The 12,683-nt window shown below is 25.7% G+C and overlaps 1 protein-coding gene across 1 annotated transcript in view; it reads right to left on the bottom strand.

Moving 5' to 3' along the window:
* Positions 1–12,683, bottom strand: part of LOC129969572 (nuclear pore complex protein Nup133-like) — an 83,534-nt gene that overhangs the window by 42,908 nt on the left and 27,943 nt on the right. Inside the window, exons 10-15 of the mRNA XM_056084203.1 lie at positions 11,066–11,136; positions 8,001–8,080; positions 6,455–6,557; positions 5,008–5,076; positions 2,821–2,908; positions 63–105 (exon numbers count right to left, since the gene is read on the bottom strand). Coding sequence (XP_055940178.1) covers positions 63–105; positions 2,821–2,908; positions 5,008–5,076; positions 6,455–6,557; positions 8,001–8,080; positions 11,066–11,136 — 454 coding nt within the window. The remainder of the gene's footprint in view (positions 1–62; positions 106–2,820; positions 2,909–5,007; positions 5,077–6,454; positions 6,558–8,000; positions 8,081–11,065; positions 11,137–12,683) is intronic.

The following is a 12,683-nucleotide window of genomic DNA, read 5'->3' as shown; positions in this document are numbered from 1 at the left end:
CAAATTAAAAGCATATAATAAAAGTGCTTCAATATTCAAGAAATAAAAAAATTACAACTTACATCTGGTTTTCTGATAGACACATCTTTCACTGATGCCAGCAGCCTAAAAGCAATTTAGAAATAATTTTTAAAATGTAACAAAGAATAAATCAATACATATCACTTAAAGTAAGTATGGTATGCTCAGCATTAACTATATTTATTGGTAATTAGTAGCATCTTGAAGTTCAGTGAACAAAGCTTCATAGTTAACTCTCCATAGCTACGTCAAAAATTGTTATAAGAGTATGAAACAAAACTAAATTTATATCCTTCATTATTAAAGAAGCAGCAAAAAGAAAGGGGAAAAAAAAAACACTTTAGAGAAAAATAATACAACTATATACAAAAGTAAGTGCTAAATTATTACAATAACAATTTTCAATATGGAAAATTATTCATTATATACTAAACATTTAGAATATTTTTACTGCAAACAATATTTTGAACAGGGGTTTGAACATAACTGCTTTTATGTGCATCCTGAAAATGAATAATTGTCATTTATAGGAACCAGGATTCCTTCACTGATATCTAGATTTGTCATTATTGAGAAATAATACTTTCCAAGCAAAATCTTTTTTTTTACTAGGGATTCTATTCCATAACTGTACCCAGGGTCTCAAATTTCAAAAGGCAGTGTATTTAATAAAAATAGCTATGAATATATTAAATGAAAGTCTGTTTTTCAAATAATATTTAGTAACATTAAAAAGAAATTCACAGTTAACCTTAAAATTCATTTTTATTGAACAGGGGTTTGATATTAACAAATCTATTAAAGAGTTTAAACATGATTTAATAAGAATTCTAAATAAAAGGCCGTATTTAAAAAAATACCTTTTAATTTTGATATTTATTTCCCGAATTTGTCAGGAAATAGATATCAAATGATGTCACATATCATTTATCTGGAGTCAAAATTTAATTAGACTAATAATTAAGCTCTGAAGAAGCCTTATCATACATAACATACAGGTGTACAATATTTTAAATAAGGGTGAGATTGGCAAATCAATTGCAAAACTCCTTTATAGACAGGAAAAAAGTGAGGTTAAATAAGTGTTTTAAAAGGTCTTCAACTATTATAGAATGGTCACCAACAGCTATACTACACATATATATTATTAATAGCTGTATTCATACTTTAATGTTGTTTTTTAAAATAATTATCCTTTTAAACGGCAATGTATCCAACAATTTTTAATAATTTTTTAAATCAAAATTTTAAACAGATATATATTGGCACATTTTTAGTAACTCAAAAGCAATTTTTATTTAAATCAAACTACATTATTTAATGGAAAGATATATTTTTCTTAAAAATCTTTTGAAAATTAAAGATAGTAAATGAGCAATCATGATATGCAAGCTATGTGTGGAATTTGGAATATTTATAATGATGACTGTATAAGAAGTATTTTATTTACAGATTACATATATTCTGATTTAATAGTCATTTTATGTCTGAAATGTTCATTTTAAGAGAGTATTAATAGCTTGAATATTGCCACTTCAGAATACCCCCCACCCCACACATGAAGTAGTACCCTATATGGAGTACTACTCTATGATTTCCTTACCCGATATGAAGTAGAGTTACTTAATAAAATAGCTTTGAAAAAACACAAATACATGACAAATTTATCAATTTCAAAAACTTTACCTAAGTTATCTTATGTCAAGAGAAAAAAATTTGATTGCTCTTTTTTATTAGTTTGCCATAGCCTACAAAATTTTTAATAATAAAAAAGAATTACATGCAGTCAGCAAGTAGAGGTAATAATATTGCATTTGACATAAGGGACTAAATGATTACTATAATATTAAGTGAATTTATAACATTAAAAGTGATTCACTGAGTATTAACATAGAAGAATTTGGCTAAATTAAATTTTTGAATTTGAAAATAATGCTCAGCCAAAGAAGCAAAAAAATTCTCACTTTGGAAATGTTTTTAGTGATTAAATAATCTATAACTCTTCTATTCTATCTGCTTTATTCTAACAGGCACCAAATGAGTGGTTAGCAGTTTTCAGTGTGTATATCTGATATCTTATTAAGGTGATTACAACTCTGGTCTTTTCCTACTTAATCCTTAAAACCTCCAGTTTTTTCTTTTTTCAGATGCTGGAGATAAAGCACAGTTTAGCAATTAAGAATTAATTAAGTTGGCAAATAAGCATTTTCTAAAGTTCTCAGCAATTCAGTTTATAGGTATTTACAAAAAACATTCAATGTTACATGCATCATGTTTCTTTCCTTCACAAATCTCAAGACACCAAATAAAAAAAAATTAAAAATAAAGTTAGCGTTGAAGTTGAAAAAAAGAGTAAAAAAAGAAATAAGACAACACAAAAGAAGTCAAGATATTGATCAATACAATTTCAATGCTTTTGAAGAATAAAACTAAATTTATAAAACAGAAATTTAGGAATCACAGGAAAAAGAATAAGGGGACCAGAAAATTCCAAAATATATAAATGAATGTTGGAATGATTAAAAAGAAGGGAAGAAAAATTCTCCAATAAAATTCTAGATTGCATAAAAGTAGGAGATAATCAAAATGTTGGATAAATTAAATTTTTGTGGTGCTTTATATAGTATGAAATTATCAAATTCCTCCTGTAGTAATAATGTAAAATTCTCAACTGAAAAGAGTTATGTGGCCACATTAATTATCAAATAAATCTCAACATCCTAATTCAAATTTAGCTTAAAAAAGTTCTTCCAATGAAAGTAAAGATATTAAAAATAAATAAAAAGATTTTAAACTTACTTTGAATCGGCAAACTGTTTTTGGTTAGGCAAGAAGGAGATAATTCCAAAATCTCTTGTGAAAAACAAGGGCATTCCATCACATGACCCTAAAGATAAAAAGAAGCCATGAAAGTTTTTAAAAATACTCATCTGTTAAGCTAAAAAGAAGTTAAAATTTTTTTAATGATTTTTGATTTTATAGCATAATATCTTTGATTATTTGAAACTGAATTAAAATAAAATGTGATTGTAAATATTTCTCTAATTCACTACCAGGTGGCACAGCAGGTATGGAATCAAAAATTGAATTTACTGACAAGCCGAAACTTGAAAGAAAATATTGAAACAAGGTGTTGCTATTGAGAATAAATAAATAAAAACTGTATAAAATCTGTAAACTAAATATATCAGAAAGTGAATGAAAATTCGATTGCAAAATTTTATCTTTATACCTATGAAACAAAAAAAAAAAAGTGTTTTGTTTTCATAGAGAAGTCAGATATTTAAGAATTCTTACATTAAATAATAATAATAAAAATGTGGAGGTAAAGTAAAATTCTGATTGCGTAATTTCATTCTTAAAAAGCAATGCTTAATTTCTGATTTAAAAGAAATCAAAAGCAACTAAATTATTTCAGATTAAATTTTTCTTTCAGTCAAAAAAATTAATTTGAACATTTTTTATACAGTGATATTTAAAATGCTAAAGGACTTTTATATAAAATGATTATTATCTTATACAACAAAAACTTAATGATAAGAGTACAAAAACGTTTTTTTTTTTTATTAATATATAATAAAAATGGAAAGCATTACAAAACAAAACAAAGTGTTAAAAAATGGAAAATATTAAGGAAATAAACAGAAATATTTTTGTAGTGGTGGGTATTATCTATTTGTATAAATATATGCAATAAATTAATTATGATGGTTAACTTTTTTTTTTCTTTTTTTCCTGTTGACGTTCCAAATGCTAATTTAACTAAATTGCTTTGGTAAATGCTAAACCTAGCTTAAATTGCAACTCAATACAAAAATGATGAATTATTGAATTATAATGCGATGAAATTATTATTATAAAACTAAAAATAATGCAAGAAGGGTAAATGAGTACATTTTTTAGATGAGTGCATAGAATATAAAATAAAGAAAATAATAAACTGGTAAATAGACACAGAAGAGCTAGCACAATCTGAATGAACAAATTAGTTTAGAGCTCGAGATCTGTCCCTGAGAATAGTAAGAGCTTCTCAAGAAGTATTGATTATGCTACATTCTCAAAAATTTCGATTCCTCAGAAATTTAAATATAAATATTCACCAGCCTGGTGCATGCACAGAAATGTGAATGTCATCTGTTTTTGACTATGAGCAAACAACTGATTTTAGTTAATTGACAATGGTATTTCATTGTACTTATGGAAAAGAACCGAATAGTCATTTTCGATAATAATTATAGATTTATAAAAAAATTCTGTTTTAGAGCAAATTTTCTTGACTTTTCTTGATGTCTTGGAATTCCTGGTTTCCTGGTCAGCTGGCCAGCATGAAAGTTTTGAGTTGAGAGCCAAATTCACTCCCTCTTCTTTGAGAAAAGTGAAAAACTATCTATTCGAAAGTTTCAGCTGTTAGCAATATTCACCAGTATATAACTCTTTTTAATGATTAAATTCCAAAAAAGTTGCCATTACCTTGAAAGAATGTCTTTGTTTGCTGTTGATATAATCAGTTCGGCAACATAAGGCTTTGGATGTTCAGAAATGATAGTGTGAAATAGTCAATCGCACACATGCTTGCCGTAAAATGCTCTCATTGGCAATTTTCCTGTTTTTAAAGATATTTTTACAAATTTTCCCGGTTTTTTAGGTGTTTTACGAATTTCCCTGATTTTTCCAGATCGACAAAATTTTCTGATTTCCCAATTCCTTATCTTGAGGGTTAATCACTAATCTCGCTGTACAATACATATAATCTTTGGATGTCTGTTCCTGTTTTGTTGGTGGTGGCTATCTACTGGTGCTTTCACACCCTTCGTTAAACTTTTTAAGCTCTGCATATACAGTTTTTGAGATTATCCTCAACCATAATTTAGCATTGCATGACTTTCATCCTCCAACATATTATATAAAAATTTCAAATTGATTCTCTGCACCATGATTCACTACAAAATCATATATTATATATATATAATTATCAAAATGGCTCACCTGATCCCAAAACAACATTTTCAGCAGCTGAAAAGTCCACTTCACTAGATTCAGATTGAGGTGAATCAACTATAGAATGAATAAAAACATAGATTATTCAAAATTTATGTCTACAAAAGATCTTTCATGCAATTAATCAGTGATACTAAAATTACAACATACTTGAAGGTATTTATTTAGATCTGAAATTTAATCCTATGAGATAAAAATAAAATATTAAAGGAGATGGATGTGTTTGGTACACTTTTGGTCATATCATATTCTCTTGATTACAACAAAATCAATAATCATTTACTGGAAAGGAGAAAGCTGAGATGACGCAAGCTTTGAATCAAAAGCTGAACTTCATAAAATATGAAGATCAAGAAATAAAACATGATAAATTGAACAATAAAATGCAGCACATTTTTGCAGAAAGTTCTTATTAAGAACAATGCAGAGTTCATTATATAAAAAAAAATTAATTGATCACAAATAATAAAATTTAATTACGAAAGTGCTGAAATCTGCTATGTTCTGAGGAAGATGAAAAGGGAATAATAACATGCAAACTAAGAAAGTTACATGGAAAAAAGTAGAATATGGATTTTTGTAGATTTAAATGAGATTTACCAAGCTACATCCATCTATATCATTATGGAATGTGATGACGTGAATTTAAGTGAAACAGTGAATTTCTTTTCATATGACAATTCTGTAAGTAAGTTATAATCACACTAAGAAGCATTCATTTTCAAATGTCATTTAATTTTGTTTTAAAATATATTGTATATTTTTAATTTTTAAAATTTTGTACAGTTTTTTATTTGTAGTTAATAGATTATTAAACATGACTATGATGCTTTGCACACAATAATCTTAAAAGACTGAAATTAAAAATCTCTTATTCAGAAATGGTGGAATCTCATTATAGTCTGCTATCACAGATTCTACTGTAAAAGTAAATTTGTTTTGAATAAAAGAAAAGTTAATCATTTACAGAAATCTGAAATTATAATTCTCATTCTTGTGTGTTTATTTAAAAACTGTCTGATTAATAGAGATTAGAAATACTATATACATAAATAATGCTTTTTTGTTGTTGTTGTTGCTAAAATTATATATTTTCACTTCATAAAATATTTATTGTCATGACAGCTTGTAAGTGCAGGATTTTGTATCCTGCACTTATTATTAATTATTTAAAAAATATTTATTGCCATTTTTTGTTTAAAAATTGTTTTTTCTTGCTGTATGGCATCTTATACAAAGTTTTTCTTTATTTAAATATTTTTGGATAGATTTAATTTTTATTCTAGTAATGTCAGATTTGAATTAACCGAATCCAAATGCTTTTGTAAAAAATGACAATAGTACATGCAAAACTTGATACCACTAATCTTAATTTAGAATCAATATAAATAACAATGAAGGGAGTAGGAAAAAAATCCTTTTAAAAACAACTTACTAGAAATACAAATAACTTTCTCGGTATTATACATGTAAGCAAATGGACTGTCAGCAGAAGGTAGCAGTAATTTATAATTCAAAAGTTTTTCTTCTGTTCCTTCCTAAAAAATAAGGAAATATCAAGTTTTCAAAGCATTTTCATTTTTATGATGGAAATATCATTACATATTTTTTAAAATGAAAGTGTGAGGTCATTTGAAATAATTCTTAGTCATTATAAATGGTAATTAAATAATAGTTCTAGTCTCATAATATATAAGGTTCTTACATAAGATCACAGAAGAAAAGTTGCTATACCCTTACATGATTACAAAGCTACATGAGATCTTAAAGGAATGCATCACATAATACATAATAAAAATTTTGATAACAAACATTTACAAAACGATATATATATCAATAACTAATAATTAGTAACTATATACTTTGGTTCAATATTTAACCATGAACTTGATAAACATAATCAAATTTCATAAAAAAAGAAAATCTATAAAGAATGGTTAAACTGATTTAAAGTAATCAATACAATACAAAAATAACAAACATTTTTAGCGAATTACAGTAATTTTTTTTCTATTATGGGTTAATAATTCATATAATTAAAAATATTTTTCCTATTCCTAACATTTAAAATGGTTGTGTGTGTATGTTTTTTTAATTAGGTTTATTAATCTGTTATATGCAGAATTTATTTAAAATCAGTGGCAGTGTCCTTCTTTGTATATTACAAAATGTGTGTTTTCTGCTTTGTAGTAGAGAGGAAGGCAAAAATTGAAGGTGTCTATTAGAAAGTTTGCTATTGATTCATTGGATCTAAAATTGAAACATGCACAATTTCAGTAATTAAACCACATACCAAATTTCATTTATATAAGAAATGAGTGAGTTATTATGTTAAATATGCATAATTCTTATTTAAAAAAATTTAGAAAGGCATACTAACTTCATCATCAAAATTCTGAGATGGAAGTTTCGAAAATTGCAATACATTTTTCTCTTTAATGATTTTATATTGAAGATAAAAAGTTTTCCTTAGTTATAAATCCACCTATAATGTATATATAAACTGAATGTAGGTAAACAAAGTTATATTTCAAGGAGAGAGGAAATTCCACATTCTTAAGGAAATCAATAACTAAACAAAAACATTATTTACTAATGTTTCCAATCATTATTTTTGTGTTGAGTGAAATATTTTCTTCAAATAAAGTTTTCTTTTCAGAAATAAAATTTGCTTCTTTGATTATGTTAACACGGTGATATTTCAGCAGTAAAATAAGGCCACAATGCAATCTTAATTAAAATAAATAGGGGAATATATTTACTTTTTGATGAGAGTACACAAATTTTCATGCCAAACATCTTAATTTCAGTGATGAATAATCAAATATGCATTATTAATTCTCTTTGCAGCAGAACCAGATTTTACTATTTTCAGCTCAAAAGCAGATAATTATTACACCATTATAGAACAGTGTTGACCAAAACCTGTTTCTAACAAATTGATGAATTATTCAGTAAAGTCTGTTTCTTATAAAATGTACCTGATAAATTTCAGTATATTTTGTCAAATGGAAAGATGAGAAGCTCTGGGCCTGCTCACTTGAAGATGTATCGAGATAACCTGTACACAAAGGAAACAAAATAATCACAATGTTATAGTAGTGAAAAAAGATTATGAAACAAATATTTCAATTTAATAATTTAAGCAGAATATCTATGTTCCTAATAAAAGCATATTCATGTATTCTTGTCTAACAACTGATATGCTGCTGAGTAGATAGTTAGAGATATATCTATCAAATTTAACACATTTATTCAAATCCATCTTTTGTGATTTTTTTCCAAAATTTAATTAATAAAAATAAAGCTAAAATTAAATTAAATAAATTAAAGTAATTTAATAAAAATTAAGCAAAATATCTTTTTTTTTTCTTCCTGTAACAGCTTTAAAAAAATCACATAACACTGAATTTTACCTCATCTTAAAATTTAAAAAGAATATCTTTAAAATGATACTAATTTAATTGCTATTTGATTTATCCCTTTAAATTTAACAAATTTTTAAATGCAATCTGTAACAACATTTTTTTATTATTATTATTGTAATGAAGATCAAACCAATATGATTGTTTCATAAAATCTTTCAACAGCATGTTTTATTTTTACTAAAAAATATGATACAAAAGTTATCATTATTTTTTTAATGATGTCAATTATGTTGCTATGATACTTTGTTTCTGATTATTATGACATTACCTGCATACAGTGACCAGCTTGTTTGCCAAAATTATTGACTTTTCAGGCTATTAAATATTACTGTAGAATGAATACATATATATTTTTAATTTCACTTTGTTATTTGATATGACTAAAAACAAGAATTTAATTGAATGAATCAAAACAAATTATAATGTGCTCAAATTAAAAAGTGTATACACTATCAAATAAAAATGGAAGTGAAAATCGTACTTTGGTAATGACCAAAGAAGGCATTTTTTAAAAAATCTTACTTTTAAGACTGACAAAATCACGCTAAAATTTCATCATAATATTAATAATTAGCAGTTACAAATTGTGTATTACATTAAATTTTTTTATTAAAAATAAAGAAACCATTGAATAGAAATAAAACTGATGTAATTAAAAAGGTGATTTTGAGTTTTAAGATAGAGCAAAAACTATTTCTGTGAGATAATAGTTTTGGAAGATATAGTTTTCAATTTCCACAGGTATGACATAGCAGTATCCATTTCGACTCAATTAAACTTTGTTTGATGTCTATTTCTTAATTTCTTTCAAATTTTCTGTCTTCTGATTGAATAGAGTTTTTGTGAACTTTAAACAGAAAATTTCTAATGTTTGGTAGCCTCATTAATTAGCAAAGCATTGAATTAAGGTCAGCTTTAAAAATGTACGATGAAGTCTGAAATATTTGTAGAGTAATTTGTTTATATTTGACTGTTGCCATTCAACAATATGTTATAAAAGCAATTTCTGTGCCATGTATAATAGCATTTTTATATATATATATATTTTCTGAAATTAATTTTTAAACATAACTTGTATCCAACCATTTTTTTTTTTTTTTGTTATAAAATGCAAATAATTTTCATCGCTTTGTCAGACTTCATTTAGTCACAATTCAATCTTTTAATTAAATTTATAAAATACTAGCAACCTTCAACAACCAGCATTTCACTCTTCATAATAATAGTAACAGTTTAGTCATTTCAAATAATTTTGATGAACTATATAGCATTACAATTTAAGAAAATGTTAATGTATTTTAAATTTTATGTATATAATAAAGTATTGTGAATGGCTACTGGCTACTATGACAGTAGAGGAGAAATTAATAGGCAAAACCAATAAAGTTTTTGAGGCTAGAGCACTCTCTCAAAATTTTATTTTGTAATATCTTTAAAAATGGAGAGAAGTAGTGATAAAAATTCACTGATGACATATCTAGTGGTCATGAGCTCTTATAAGAAATAACTAGAGGCAAATTTCTAATTCTGTTAGTTTTACTCAAAAACAGTGAAATAAGAGTTTTTGAGCTTCCTTATAAAAATGGGAAATGAAGGGGGCAGGACAACTAGAGGTTATAACCTTCCACATGGAGAATATATATATATGTAATTGGACTCATGATTAGAGGAAAAGTTCTTTGATTTTTCATAATAATTTTTAAATATTTAGATTGTTGATTTTTTTTCAATGATTGAAGAGTAATTTTACAAATCTATCTTTGTATTAGTTTAGGTAGTAACTACAATATTCAAAAAGCATATTTTCACCTAACTGACAATCTTCAGAATTCATAATATGAAAACTGATTGGCATTTCTGTACTATACTTAGGCCAAATTAGCAGTTACTAAATCAGCTAACCAATCAACAATTAAAATCATACTGTGCATAAAATAAATATCATATTTTTTTAAAGACTTCAGTGTAACATTTTCTAAGTTGATTATTTATTATTGCAGAACATTTTTATTTACTTTTTGTTTATGCATCAAAATTGATTTTGCATAATAACACATTAACTCAGGGTCATTTCTCATTTTATTTTTTTGTTTTTCTTGTAGCAAATAATGCTTGCAAGCTTACTAAAATTTTTATAAGTTGCAAATGTAAAAGTTGATTAAAATAACTAAATTATATCTATTAATATAATATATGAAGATATTAATATAATAAATCCTTCAAAGTAACTGATAAACGCAACAAGATTAGAGAAGTAATTATATATATATATATATATATATATATTGAAATTGTTATAACTTCTTCAATAATGTTTATAAATTTAGTAAAAGTCAATGATATTTATGGATAGCTTTAAACATGAATTGAAAATTGAATGAATTAAATTGAACCTTGCTATATATTTCACAACGCTATTTTATTCTTGATTATGGTTTATATTATTTTCCCTACATCTTCAAAAGCTAAAACATAAGAATTAAGTATTATATTCAGATTCAATTAAACCAGTTTTTCTGAAAAGCTATGCTTGAAGATTAAAACACTCTTGCATACTACAAAGCTAACCCATTAGGGTGGAAAAAAAATCATATCAAATAAAAAGCAATAATAATTACCAAAAGCATAGTGAACATTGCCTCCCGAATTGACAGGTACAGTACCAGCAGTAAGAATCATTACTCCAGACCTGAAATAAAAAGAACACTATTTAATTTCAATTTTTCAGTTAAATTTGTTATTTACTAACATTTTTGAAGTAAATAAAAAAAATCACAAAATTTACACAGGATGCATAAGATGTTGTTAAAAGGGGGGGGGGGGGACAGTCCCGAAAATGCTGCTTCAAACTTTCACTTGCGAACACTGCTTAAAAATTTAAAAATTTCTCAAATAAAGAATCTTATTCGATTAGCTTCTTAATTTTTTAAAACTAAATCAAGAACGCACCCCTGCCTTTTATTGCAGCATTAACAGCAATAATATAAATGTGGCCCAACGATTCAAAGAAGCAATGATATTGTTTTGAAATTCATTAGAATAAAAATCATTCTTACAAATTGTGTCCAAAAGAAATTTTTCAAAAATCACTAAAAACTAAAGTTAAAAATGCATTCATTTAAGCAAAAATTAGTATAATAGAAAGCCTACTGTTTGACTTTTAAACTGCATAAAAATAATTTTTGTGTGATAATATGATTTCATGTTATGGCAAAAAAATGCAGAATCCTGTTTTAATTTTGTAATTAAACTTCTAATTAAAATTTTGGAAAATCAATTCTAAATGGTTTTTTAATACCCAAAAAGTGGCTTCAAATTTCATGTCATTAACTTTAATCATTTATGCATTGCTCTGTCAATCAAGACAGAACTTTAAATGCAAAGAGAAACTGGGGAAAAGTATCCATAAGAGTTATAAGAAAAAATTTTAAGAAAAAGAAAAATTGTTATCAAATGCTAGAATCTGAATCATAAACAATAAAAGATTTGAAAAACGTTTTTAATTTCTTTAAAAATTTTAAGTACCTGATCTAACAGTTCTTTTCCCCTAGCAGTCTTAACAGTAAAAACTAAAATTTGGTAGGATTGGTTTAATAATTAATTTTCAAATGAATGGGAACATTAAAAAAAAAAAAAAAAAAAAAACATTGCAACAGAAATCAAAATCATTGAAAACTTATGGCTTCAAGTTAAAATATCTTCATAAAACATTTTATGTGATTGACTAACGTAATTACATACTGCAATTAATTACAATTCAATATAGGACAAAAAAATCCCTTTAATAGATTATTTAAGAGATTGTTCTAAAATGACATATTAATGAGAATAATTATTGAATGATTAAAGTAAAGAGACTTTACTGTAATGTTTTTAGAGCAGCTTTTCCCATGTTCAATATATTTTTTTCGTGCTATAAATTCATCTTGCCATATTCTTATTTTCTCCTGATCAGAACCAATCTGCATTTTCTTCTTTCACTTACTAAGCATGTTTTAAATAAATTCTTCAACATCTAAAACATTAAAAATTGAACGTTTTTCGAGTCACAACAAATAGAGTAGACTAAATATTTTGTACTGCCCTTTCCAAATAATTATTCCAGTTTTTCAACAAATTGCAATGCATATCGTTGAAGAAAGAAGGAGTGAGGGGAAAAAAAGCTCACTAAGCATTATCTTAATATGTACTAGAATCTCTGGATTTTTCACTTTGTAGGTTTTCTTTCTCGATACA

This window comes from Argiope bruennichi, chromosome 5 (assembly GCF_947563725.1).
Source record: "Argiope bruennichi chromosome 5, qqArgBrue1.1, whole genome shotgun sequence".
In the NCBI taxonomy this organism is placed as follows: Eukaryota; Metazoa; Arthropoda; class Arachnida; order Araneae; family Araneidae; genus Argiope; species Argiope bruennichi.
Note: the sequence above shows the minus strand (reverse complement) of the source record. Positions and strands in the feature narration are given on the sequence as shown.